General features: G+C 42.3%; 1 protein-coding gene across 1 annotated transcript; it reads left to right on the forward strand.

Annotated features, from left to right (window-relative positions):
- Positions 1 to 8,080: 8,080 nt before the first annotated feature.
- Positions 8,081 to 13,609, forward strand: LOC131285248 (kin of IRRE-like protein 1). The gene is made up of 2 exons (XM_058314101.1): positions 8,081 to 8,492; positions 13,447 to 13,609. Exons 1-2 carry the CDS (start codon positions 8,081 to 8,083, stop codon positions 13,485 to 13,487), a joined length of 453 nt encoding a protein of 150 aa, XP_058170084.1. The 3' UTR covers positions 13,488 to 13,609.
- The last annotated feature ends 347 nt before the right edge of the window (positions 13,610 to 13,956 follow it).

Consider the following 13,956-nt stretch of genomic DNA (forward strand, 5'->3'; position numbering starts at 1 on the left):
ATTTTCAGCACAACTTTGCATCAACGGATATCGCCAAAAAGCGCAAACCATACGAACGCATTTCCAGTCTTCTTCTCCCCGGGGATTGTTAGCGTTCTCCCCGCCCACCGTACGTGCGTCTGATCCGTAAGTCGGACCTTCAAGTGGCGGCGAAAATGTGCCAATCTTTATACTTCCGCGCTGCAAACGTGTCCCTGTGAGCAATGATTTAATTTACATAATTACTGATTTAACCTGTTATCGATGCCATGCTGTTTGCGTTGTAATTAAGGTTATAAGTCACCCACAGACGCACGTACGGACACACACACACACGCACACCCAACCGACATCGACTGTCATTATTGTGTCGCAGTGCGGGGGAAAAACAAATACCGCTCGGAGCGCGGTGTTGTATGGTGTCAATTTAAATTTTGGGCTTTGATTAATTAGTGTTTCGTGCGATATTTCGCGAAACCGTCATTACGCCGACCCGGACCTAACGGTAGGACAAGCATTCCACCTCCACCACCACCACCATTGCGGCCATGACTTTTCACCATTGTCCCCCGCTTCAGGATGCTAGTGCCTTTTCGGCAAAAGATAAATTGATTTTACTGATTGAACAATGGAAACAATTTCAATCCCGCCTGCGAAAGTCGAATCGGCGAGCTGGCTGGTGCGTGCTTGTGATTGTGGAAATCAACGCAAACGAGTGGTGGGTGTGAGTTTTCCTCCACACAGTGTCACTAGGCTGGAAAAGCTTTATCGTGGGATAATTAAACGAGCAACGGATAACGTTGGTGCAGCATATCCACACCGTTGGCAGCTCAGGAGAAAAATAATAATTTAAAACACACAAGCCAAACCTACGTTTTGCTTCTGCTGCATTGAGTCGGATAAACTAAAGGCTTATCGGGCGGCCAAAACAGGATCCCCTGGCAACTCTCAATCAAGGCAAATTTGAAAAATAAATATTTTGGTTTTAATCAACCATCAACGCACCACACACATGACAACGAGAGGCTGAACCTCGCACCAAACAGCTTCCAACGACATTCCTTCAACCTCCGGAGGAGGCATTCATAAGCTTTTTCGAGGACCAAAGGCGCATGCTCGGAATGTACATTCTGACACAAGCAAAAATAAATACCAGTAGACAACAAACGAGCGTGCACGTCAGCCGAATTGGTCCAGGCAGCTTCCAGCAGCCAGCGTTCCTTTTGGTGCACGGACTGGCAAACGGGTAAGTTGTGGTGGAAAAATCGAACATAAATAGAAATTTACAGTGTTTAGCTCGAAAGTGGTCATGAGTTTTGTGCATAACAAACTATTACTCAAGAAGAAAAAAGGTGTTGAAAAGTGGTAGTTATCGGCTGCAATGGTGCCAGCTCAAGTTTGACGAATTTATATAGATTACGTTCATGGGTCCGCAATTTTTAGAAAACAATGATTCCCAACTACCGATAAAACACTCACTTCCCAGTGCTGCAGCTCATTCTCTGGAAACAGTGTATAAAGAAAGTATATAAAGAAAGTGCATAAACAAAGATTGATAACATGGCAACAAACAGGACATCAGCTGATTCCTTGCGTGTGGAGGAAAATCGATTGCATCTCGAAGATATGAAACGATTTCACAATGTGTTCATCAAAACGTCCTTTGGTATAAGTGTACCTGATTTGTATACAATGTTAAATTTAAATTTAAAAACAATTTTACAGTTAAATATTCTTAAGAGATAACGTTGAAATCAACTCAACGATATTAACTATATTAGATTCTGTGTATCCTAATAGATGAAAATAAGAAAAAAAGCTCAACTGACAAGCGATAGATGTAGGTGGAAAACACAAAGTGGCCGATTCCAGAAACTGAGAGACATAGAGAGAGACGCCACCGGAATTATAAGAATTAGCAGCTTTTTAAACATACCTTGTCTTAGTTTTTGGGTCAATTTGACGCCACTATTTTGAATACTATTAGACTGTTTAATTACTAAGATCATTTAATTTTCAAACGAAACCTGACAGATACACACATAAAAATCCTTTTTTGGAACCGTTGTGTATCACAACGTTTACGAGATGTTGAAAGTTTTGACGAATATTTTGTTTACATGGAAGTGTTTGAAGTGGTTTTCCAAGAAACAAATACATGTATGGGAAGGCGTAGAATGAAAGCTTATGCATCATTGTAAAGCATTGAACGATTGTATCTCAAAGATACGAAACGTTATTTTTACTCTTAAATATTGTTAAAAGATAACGTGCTACTCAATTAACTATATAAGATTTTGTGTACGCTACCAGATGAAAATAAAATAAAAAAAGCTGTAAAACTAATGTTTTACAATGATAAGCGATAGGTGTATGGGGCGGCCTAGAATGAAAACTTATGCATCATTGTAAAACATATAAGGGTTTAAGATATTTCCCTTGGATAACATATTTAAACAGCACGGAAAACAGCTAGATAAAAATTCTGTCTGCTTCTGAATATTAGAAAAGTAATTTGAAAAAGTTATATAAAATGCAAATATACAGCATGATCGTGATAACAGACCCTTTTTGAGGCCTCAAACTTCTAGACGGTTATATATTGCAAAAGGTCTAAAATACATCAATTTGAATCAATGCTTTAATTTATCTATAATAATTCCGATGATAACAATAGTTTGTTTTTTACTTCAACAGAGGTGAATAAAATATAACACTGATTTGCATGCTTTGAACTTTGCCAAAACATGACCTTCCCACTAAAATTGACCTATCATTTTGAAGCGCATTTAAATAATGTTGGTCAAAAACGAGTCTAACGTTCCATGTTATGATCAATGTTTTATTTGTTTTATATTCCCCATTCTAAAATACTTGGGCTATAAACTTTCAAATAAACGACGAAATACAAACAATTTCCGCTACACCCAGCCGTGCGAAAGAATAAAACAGTTGTATCACGCTGGTCCCAAAATGACACCATTTATCGATGCTTATTATAGCACATCCATTTCTGATTAGGCAGCGCCTAGGGAGGCGTAGAGATCGTGTCGAAATATTGATCGCCAAACCCAACATTCACGCTCACTCATGACTGTTTCGGTACGGGGCAGGAAACGGGGTTTCCGCTGTCGAGCCCTTGCCGAGGATGTTTTGCTCTCAACCCCTTGCGCTCTCCGTTTACTGCCTCGTTTTCGTTTTAATTTTATGATTACCGCAACGGAGTAAAACCTAAACTAGATATCGTCAAAACCGTCCACCCTAACGGGGAGGCCCAAACATCCCCCACAATGCTCGTTGTTAGGGGTTTATAGAAACTCCTCCCCGGAACCGGCGGGCGGATCCGGTGGTCAATCATGCAAACATTTTTAAAACCACCACTATCCATTTGGGTCGGAGAGTGTGTGTTTGTGTCTTTGTACCCTTATAGAAAATCGAGCTACGATGGACGAAATCGGGATGCATGTTAGAGACTCGCATAAAAGCAGACCAATTTATGTTCCCCCGATGATGGCCGATGGCTTATGAAACCTCAACGGGATATGCATTCCTTTCCCTTTTCTTTTTGTTGCTTCATATTTAATACCATCGCAATGAAGTGGATTGTAAAATTTGTCAACCCCTTCGGAAGCCGTCCTGATGCGGTATAATCCGATTACCAGACAACGATAAACACCCAATCATCGAGCCATGACTCGAACGGGGTCAGGCGCCATTCGGCCGGTGTCTTGGCTAACGGTCTTAAGCCGATCTGATACGCTATCGGTCCTTTATCTTGCAGCAAAACGGAAAACTGCTTGCTCCAATCAGATGGAAAAATAAGCGCTATCCTACTATTCTTCTCTCTGTCTACCTTTATTCGATACTCTCGCTGTGTTTAACGGGCTGAAGTGGCGCTCCTTCCTGTTGCAGTCCGGAACGAAACAGAAGGATGTCATTTGCAACGAAGTTGATCATCTCTTCGTGCGTCTTAAGCTTCCGTAAGTATTTTAGTAACATACGTAGCAAAATCGTGACAAAGAGCAAAGTATAACATATTTTATCCATAAAAACAATGTGAGTTTTTTTATAAAATTTGAAACCGTAAGAAAAAACTGAAAAGATAATTGTAACATTATAATGAAAAATAGAAAAAATAAGCATATTTAAAGTGTATGATCGATAGCATATTCTATAACAAAAATTACATTGTAAATACAAAATGCAAAGGATAACTATGAAAAACCCGCGGGGGTCCGCGACAGCCGAGCGGTAGCTCCGGTTAGAAAATTGGCCCATGAGCGCCGGGGCTCACCACCTCGACGGCGTGGGTTCGAATCCCAACCGAGACCGGACCCTCCCCTGTACGAGAGGACTGACTATCCACGTACAACAGGGAAACAAGTCTCGTAAGCCCTTAACGGGCAGGCATGACATGACAAGGTCGTTACGCCAAGAAGAAGAAGAAGAAGAACTACCCACACAACACATATGCATGTAAATCGAATATCAACTTGAAATAATCGTACTTCTATGCAATATGATTGAATCGTAAATGATGCAAAAATAATGCCTATACGTACAAAAGTGGAGGCGCTAACCGTACCTTGTTCAAAATGTATATGTTTAGTCGTATATTTTCTAAGTCGGCATCAATTACGACTTACGATATACATCAGCCGGACATTGCTCGTTTATCTATACGTATGCATAAAGAAAATCGTATTACATTCTTAATCGGCATCATATGGAACAAAGAATATACATTGCTCGTACATTGTCTATGCTTACTGCGATTCCGATTCGTAACATACTAATATGTGATTCAATTTCTTCAACTTAATACGACTTCGTGTTGTGTGGGTATGAAAAACACAATATTTTGCAAGCATCTGCATATGCTTTAAGTTAATAGTTAGCCTTTATAAATCTTGTCAATAAGGTAGAAACTATTTACTTCGATTTACTCGTCACATTTAATATGATTCTTTAACGTGTCCTTCGAATCTTACGTTCATTTTTCGATTAACTCCGGATAAAAATTTTATTAAGTAACAACTTTTGAGCGATAAGCATATGGGCTATGCTTACCGCACAAAATTACATTAAAATAAAGCACAAAAAACACATCAAAAGTTTAGTCCACTGCAGTATATTGAGAAATTTTAAACAGCACCTTAACACTAGAATCCAAATAGGGGTCATTTTGACCCCAACGCAGTTTTAGATTTTAATATCCCGAAAACTTATGAATATTTTTACAAAAAACTAAGGCTTTTCTTAAAATCCAAAGCTACATCTAAAACAACAAATTTCGGATTTTTCTGTTCAACCAGTTCCGAGAAACAACTTAACTATCCCTAAAATGCTTTTGCGGCGTTATTTTGACCCAAAAACGTCAAAAGATAGTCAACAAATATACTAAAAAGTAACAGTTTACGGATTTGAAAAATCTTCAAAAATAGTGAATACACTAATATTATCTAGCAGAATAATTATGATGTTATAACAATTCCTAAACATAAACAAATTATGCCGCATATGCAAGAAAGATAAAAATCTTGCGCCAGGTTATATTAAGAATAGTTGACACAACGTCACTCGAACATTGTAGTTATTGCTTAGAATTGAGAGGTGAAGCACCATCTCGGCACTAACATTGTATGCCTTTCTGCAGCAGACACATCTTCTTTAGAATGTCTAAAAATATCTCGCCACTGATTGATTGCATTGCTTCGACATTGAAAACACAGCTGCAAACGCGATGCATGCAAATCGACACGAACGAACCGTTCCTCTATAGTTTCTCAACGCTCTATCATGATGCTCCCCTTGAACGGTTGTTCTGGGAGACGCTTTTCGGTGCTTTATTGCACACGCAGTGATTCAATCACGCGCCATTGTGAGTTATGGCTAGCTAACAGAACAAACAAAAACTGCGCCAGCCATCCGGAAGCAACACAATTTATTGCGTTCGATGACGTTCGCCAATAATCCTTCGTGATTGCAAATGGCCACCCCTCGCTGGGCGTTTTCTCACGTTTTGCTAATTGAAACTTCCGAGCGTTGGGGGGCCAAAACATATCCCTTGCCCCACCGAATGGTCAAAGATCAACCAGAAAGCGGCAGAAGTGCAATAGAGCAAGCAATCTAACAAATCCTTCGCCACCTCCACCGGAATCCATTAGCGGCATCAATTCGGGACCGGCATTGATTGTCGATGTCGTGACTTTTAATGGTGTATTGTGAAAGTTCGTCCTTGCTGCCATCAATCGCCACGGCTTGAGGAGGGAATCTGTGCGGTTCTGGTTTAATTACTGTCAAATAAAACAAACCGTCCGTCCGTCCGTCCCGGCGTAATGTGATTTTATCGCCATCGAGTTACGCCCGGGACGTAGGGACAGCGATTTCTCACCCGCGCAACTACTGCCTCGGTGCAGTAACACAGTGATTTCAACCTTCTCGTGGAAGCGTTAGAAAGCAGCAGAAAAAATGGCAGAGCACACGAGCGCTCTGATTGAACCATAAATTACAATTTGTAGCATTAACTCTATTCCCAAGCTACCATCGTTTCTGTAGCCTTTTTGGTTTTTTGTTGTGAATTTTCACGTTAGTCCAAAGTGCGATCTTCTAGATTGAAACACCTCTGAACCACCAACCCTCAACAGAACCGAAAAAATAAAAAGCAAAACCCCAACTCCAATGAGGCTATCTTAAAGGTTTCGGGTTCCGTTTTTAATGTATTTCTTCAAAGTTAACGTGAAATGTAAAAGCTTGAATTAAAATAAATAATCCTTCAATAACAACTGCAAAAGAGTAACATTTTCTGCTAAATTTTTCAGTCACATAGCTCCTTACTAGTTGTGATAAACTTATCAACAACTGAATCGCTCTTTCACATTTCATCGCATCGCAAAACATTTGGATTTGAAGCTCATATTTGTTCTTTATTTTCTCAAGAACAAAACGCAAACACAAATTTCAAAAGTTGAAACCATCCATCAACATTTCAACAAAAATGAGAAGGGAGGAAAAAAACAAGGAAGTTATGGTACTTAATATGATTTTCCAGCTCCGCAAAAGCATGTGATTTCATGCTATCATCAATGTTCAAGCCGAAATGTTCAAATTCCTTTTTCTATTCGAAGAAATGGATTTTATTTTGAGAGCAGACGCATATCCATTTTTTAATTACTTAGTGTTTCAAATGTAAATAACAACATCTTCGCAGTTGAAACAAAACTCACAAGTTCATGTGTTAATCCACCATTGAATTTCAATGAATGGCAATGAAAATGCATAGTATAAAAAGTTGAAATATCTTAAACCAACATAATTCTTTTTTGTATATCGTAGAACGTAAAAAGACGTAGAACGTTAAAGACGTATACATTTCAAATGATAATGATTCTCCCTAGCTTATTTTTCTTTTCACTTTTTTTAAAAGGAAATTAACATTTTTAAAATGAAAAAAGCGTATGCTCTTCACAATTTTTTACCAATTTTTGTCAGTAAGATTAATTGAGATACTTATTACGCTCCATGTTTGAATTAATACATGACTCAACTCAAGTAGGTCTGAGAATATTCACAGAACGTATTCCTGGTAGGAAAATCAACAGACGAAACCGTTTTATTTGCATAGTTTATGAACACTAGGCCACGGCTTGCTTTAGATACCCTTGCTGTCTTATCACCATCCTTCCGGAAAGACCTGACATGTTCAACTTGCTTCCCTAGTTCGACAACGAGAGAAGACAACCGAAACCGCATACACTCGCATGCAAGCGTTGTAAGCCGAGGCACCGGCGAGGACGGTGTCAATAATTCCGTAAGACATTAATTTAAACGCCGGTGTCAGCTCCCAAAGCGGGCCCCGACGCTGTGACCAAGACGCCGTAACCATTACAGAGAATCATTGCACTAAATTGATTTAAAATTAATTGAAGTAAAGATTTATTTCCCCGCCACAACTGACGGCAGCTCTGGATTGATGTCGGGCCTGGCCGCCTCCATCGGAGGAACGATGCGTGTGGTTCACTCATTGCCTCTCTCTATCTCTCTATCTCTCTCTCTCTCTCTCTCTCTGGCTATCTGCTGGTGGGTCCAACCCATTCGCAAAATGACCCCGCCCGTATGTGTCCGCATGTTCGACCGTCAACGGGGCGGATTATCTTCAGTGTGCGGCGTGTGGAGCGCATCGGTTCCGTCCGGAGCGGTCGAGGATGTGCAGCAAGCCTTCCGGATCACGCCGAACGACATCGAGGCGGCCCAGGGCGACGAGGTGGTGCTGCGTTGCGAGATCGAACGCCTCGCCGGGCGGGTCCAGTGGACGAAGGACGGCTTTGCGCTCGGCTTCGGTAATGAAATCGTCGGATTTCCGAGGTTTTCCCTCAACCAGAACCACAGCGACGGTGTGTACAATCTGCGGATCACCAACGCGTCCTACGACGATGCGGCCCTCTACCAGTGTCAGGTCGGGCCGGCCAAACACAACCATCCAATTAGGGCGCAGGCCAAGCTGACCGTCGTCGGTGAGTATCCGCCCGGGGAGAAAGGGAAAGGGATGTGAGACCTTGGGCCCGGAATTAAAGTGACAGTTTGATGAGCAGGAATAAATTCCTTCGCCTCGCTCAATGGCTAAGTAGGGCCAAAGGAGACCAGATTAAACCGAAAATGGCCCCGGAAAAGGGAAAGAGAAATGTGGCCCAAGCCACAAAGGTAGCATTAAAAGATAATTAGTGTTTTAGCTACCCTAGCGCTTTCCCTCCAAGGGGCAGTTCGGTTTCATAAAAGCAATTATTGGCAAATAGTTTACGGTTGATTAATTTGATTCAATTATTCAACACTGTTTCCGGAGTGTGGGGAAATGCTTCATTTTTCATTGCAAAGATTCGAAATTAAAATCAACGAAAATTGAAAAAATATCAATTAGACCCTTTTTCATTTCATCATTCACATATTTTAAGCACAATTCGTTTGTTTAAAAAAAAATGATGGAAAGAGTTCCCATTTTTTTTTTTTGGGAGGTAGTGGAAAATCAGTTGACTTGTTTTAAAAGAAACAGAATCGGAAAACTATTCAAAAGGTCAAACAAATCATTTACAAAAATTACATAAAACATTAATGGCAGAAAAGTGACAAAAATATGCTGTCAATCCCAACTAGTGTAGTTTTCGTTTGCAAGTGTTGCTAACATTTATTCGACCAACTGAATTTATTTATTTGTGGGAATTGATGCAAAATTAATTGGTTCGATAATGTGTAGGTCGCTTGTAAAAATTACAAAAATAGATAACACAATAGAAAACTGGGGAAGTTCACCATAGGAACATAGGAAAAATCAACTGATTTTTTTTCAATTTTATTTGATTATTCTGAATACATAATTGTGAAAAAAGCGGTCCAAGTCCAAGTTCTGTTGAAGAGTGTAAGAGAATCCGAATAAGCAAATGGGAGTTGTTTCAATCCGCTAGTAGAGCATAGTCAAAAACATTATACGGAACTCGGTATATTGTGTATAGAGCTAAAACAATAGATATAAAAACGTAGAAGACTATCGAAAAATTAATTTTAAATTGAATTATTTTTCAATATAAAACACCCTTTCAAAACTTTGCCTTTTTCTCAAAAAGCTTCTATGGTCACAGCGGACTTTATAGTTAAATTAATTCTAATAATGTTTTGGTCAAAATTACAGTAATTGAAATAATCATATTTTAACATTTAAATAATAATGAGATTTTTCCCAGAATTAAACATTTTTATAGAGCAAGATCATTTACGAATTATTCGAGTAGCTTGCTGTTTATGAACATGTGACAAACTTTGAGATTAGAATATTGCTTTGCAAAAGTGCTCTAACAAAATAGAAATTAATGCATATCTCAAAAACAAATCGTTGAAATATTACAAAACTATCCATTTTTGAAGAAATAATCGATCGTGACTCGTTGAATATGTGTAATGTATTGGTGTTTTTGTATGCGAGGAGGGGGACAGCGATCGCTTTGCGCGAGCGCCTAAAATTTTCTCACGTCGAACGCAGTTTAGACTCACGTTTGATCTGCGTTCGGCTTGAGAATACCGCCACCCTATGCAATGTTTACGCTCCATCCGGAAGCCAGCGCAGGGCAGAGCGGGAGGATTTTTTCACTCGAACGTTGCCTTTCTATCTGCGGAATGCACGGGAACCCGTAATTCTAGCAGGAGATTTCAACTGTGTGTTGAAATCGAAAGATGCGACGGGAGTTGGAAACTTCAGCCCCGCGCTGCAAAATGCCGTAGATACCATAGGTTTGTGTGATAGTTGGGAAGCTCTCAAAGGCAACAATGTTGAGTTCTCATACATCACATGTGGTTCGGGCTCGCGCATCGATCGCTGCTACGTGTCTGCGTCTGTACAGACACAACTCAAGACAACAGCGATGCACGTACTCTCCTTCTCAGACCACAAGGCATTGACGGTGAGGATTATTCTTCCCTCTCTCCCGGTGCCGCGAGGAAACGGATACTGGCAAATACGGCCACACATTTTATCTGATGAGGTTATGGCCGAGTTTGAAGGCAGATGGGACTCTTGGGTCCGACAGCGAAGGAGCTACGATTCCTGGATGACCTGGTGGATGGAGTGGGTCAAACCCAGGATTGTTTCGTTCTTTCGTTGGAAGACCAACGAGAAGTACAAGGACTTCCGTCTACACCACTCCATTCTATATGCTCAGCTTAAAGCCTCATATGATCGATACCTAAGCGACCCCGACGAGCTGGCAACCATTAAGCTGGTGAAGGGAAGAATGCTCTCCTTGCAGAGGCGTTTTTCCCAACACTTCACCAAAATAAATGAGACCCTCGTCGATGGTGAACGAGTCTCCACCTTCCAATTGGGAGAACGGAAGAAGAAACGAACCGTCATTGACAAATTACAGACTGACAACGGAACCACACTCACCGTGAAGGAAGAGATCGCCGAGTATTTGTACACACAGTACAAAGACTTATACTCGGCCGACAGTACAAGTAACAGACAAATGGACGACTTAAATCCCTCCTTTTCTCCACAACGGACGATCCCGGAAGACTGTGACGCCAACAATGACTGCATGGAGGAAATCACGCTCAGTGAAATCTTCGATGCAGTCAAAAAATCGGCACCTCGGAAGTCACCAGGCCCGGACGGAATTCCCAGGGAGTTCTATCTCCGCGCGTTCCACATAGTGGGACGGGAGCTAGGGTACGTCCTCAACGAGGCCCTTCACGGGGAATTTCCTCGAAGCTTCGTCGACGGCATCATAGTGCTTGGGAGAAAGGGGAGAACTGGGAGTGCAATGCCCTCTTTTCGTCCGATTTCTCTCCTTAACACAGATTATAAGCTGCTGACGAGAATTTTGAAGTTACGGGTCGGTTGCATCATCGACAAGTGGCAGATAATTTCCCCAGCCCAAAAATGCAGCAACAAGCCGCAAAATATATTTCAAGCTGTTCTCTCGGTTAAGGAGAGAATTCTGGATCTGAAGAGGAGGAAGAAAAGTGGCAAGCTCGTTTCCTTTGACCTCTCGCAGGCATTTGATCGTGTCGACAGAGACTTCCTGTGGACGACCATGACCTCCCTGGGTTTCAATCCACGGCTGGTTAGCCTTCTCAGGTCTATTGGAGAGCAGTCTTTTTCCCGCCTGCTGGTAAATGGACAGCTGTCCTCTTCCTTCCCCATCCAACGTTCCGTCAGACAGGGCGACCCTCTTTCCATGCACCTGTTTGTCCTCTACCTTCATCCCCTGATCACTGAGCTTGAAAGCATTTGCTGCGACCAGGATGACCTGGTCAACGCATATGCCGACGATGTCTCAGTGATTACTTCCTCCTCATCCAAAAACGAGCGGGTCAGAGAGGCGTTCGAGGCGTTCGGCCTGTACTCAGGGGCCAAACTGAACGTGGGGAAGACCATCGCGATCGACATCGGACACGTCACTCCAGCAACGAGGATCCACGTCCCATGGTTACGCACCGAGGAGCGTCTCCGACTCCTGGGGATCCTGTTCTCGAACAACATCCGCGAGGCCATGGCGCACAACTGGGACGTGGTGATCCAGAAATTCCGGCAGTTGGTCTGGCTTCATCGTGTGAGAGACCTGAACCTGGCCCAAAAGGTGCTGCTGCTCAACACCTTTCTGCTCCCCAGGCTGTGGTTTGTCGCGTCGGTCTGAAGCGCTCGGCAGCAGGACGTGGCAAAGGTCTCTCACATGATCGGATCACTGTTGTGGAACGGCTCTGGTGGCATCCGCGTACCACTCCACCAGCTAGCGTTGCCACGAGACCGCGGTGGTCTAAACCTCCACATCCCCACCATCACCACACAAGCGCTGATAACAAACCGGTACCTTGCGGAGCAGGGATGCTTGGTGATCGGGTCCGAGCACATCGCCAATGCTGGGAACCCACCCGACACCAACTCCGTCCCGTCGTCCTACCCTTGCCTCCGCAAGGTTATCCAGCATCTGGCATACGTACCAGAGGCCCTCAGACGAACGCCAACAACACGTGGTCTGCGACGCGCAGCAACAAACGCCCTTCCGGACCCAAGGGTGGCTGGAGCTTCCCCACATACGCTGTGGAGAAGAGTGTGGGGAAACATAAGCTCCAGGAGGCTGACGTCAGCACAACGCTCCGCCCTATATCTGCTGGCAAACGGGAAGTTGCGACACGGGGAGCATCTATTCCGTGCCGGCAGAGCCGACACACCATCATGTCCGTTTTGTCCCGCTGTTGAGACCCTGGAGCACAAGTTTGCAGCATGCCCTCGCGTTGCTTTAGCGTGGGACATCCTCCAGACGCGACTGCAACAAGTTGCTCCAGGGTACCAGTTTCGTTTCGTTGATTTGCACTGGCCCGCTCTAAACAGAATAAGAGCGGGTACACGTAGTGCAATACTCTCTGTCTTTGCAAACTACATCATCCACATCACTGGAAACAATGATGCTGCGATTGTTGTAGATGTCCTTACATGTTCCCTGTAAAAGCGTTCTGTATGTAAAATCATGCTTGTGTTTCTCATCACGCTGCTTGTCCAACAAGTAAAATTGTTAAATAGTACGTAAGGAAAAATTGTTGTACTAGCGTAAATAAATACCATTTTATAAAAAAAAAAAAAAGTAGCTTGCTGTTTATGAACATGTGACAAACTTTGAGATTAGAATATTGCTTTGCAAAAGTGCTCTAACAAAATAGAAATTAATGCATATCTCAAAAACAAATCGTTGAAATATTACAAAACTATCCATTTTTGAAGAAATAATCGATCGTGACTCATTGAATATGTGTAATGTATTGGTGTTTTTGTATGAACTCATGAGCAATGATTTCAAAAAAACCTCCCTTTCCCCACTTTGAAATTCACGACTAGTTTTAATCTATTTCTCTTCTTTTTTACCCTCCCACAATATGCTGAATCAATCGACACTTCATCATCGCTTGCCGACTTGCTGAGTTCAGCCACCGCGAAGGACTTCCGAGGCAAGTATCGTCGAACATAAACAACTTACGACTGGAAGGACACACCGGAATGGTTATCGATATGCGATACGCGGCGCACATCCAATTAACACTGGGTCGTATTTATGTTGCGCTCCCTCCGCAAACACCATCAACTCCCAGCGGCAACATTGATCGATGGTCTGTTTGGTGATAATATTATTTTTCATCGCAACACTCCAAGCGCTGGAAATGAAGTGTTTGTTCAGCGACGATTAATAACGCTGGGCGATGAAACAAAATAGTATGTGGCGAGTGGGGTTTCCGCGCCGAGAAGACGAGTGATGAGGATTTGTCACCTGGAAGGGAATTCACTATTTAATTTGTTCCAATCATTCTGACGCCTTTGAGAAAAACCGCATTAATGCGTATGGTTATGTAACGATTATTTTACGCGGATATTACGAAAATAAATCTCACGATGAACCAACCGATAAAACATTATGCGGCATCGAACCGGTAGATATACAT

The sequence above is a fragment of the Anopheles ziemanni genome, chromosome 3 (assembly GCF_943734765.1).
Source record: "Anopheles ziemanni chromosome 3, idAnoZiCoDA_A2_x.2, whole genome shotgun sequence".
In the NCBI taxonomy this organism is placed as follows: Eukaryota; Metazoa; Arthropoda; class Insecta; order Diptera; family Culicidae; genus Anopheles; species Anopheles ziemanni.

Coding starts and splice junctions, on each gene's coding strand:
- LOC131285248 (XM_058314101.1), top strand. CDS start 8,081: ATGACCCCGCCCGTATGTGTCCGCATGTTCGACCGTCAACGGGGCGGA. Junction 8,493..13,446: donor GGCCAAGCTGACCGTCGTCG/GTGAGTATCCGC, acceptor TGCTGAGTTCAG/CCACCGCGAAGGACTTCCGA.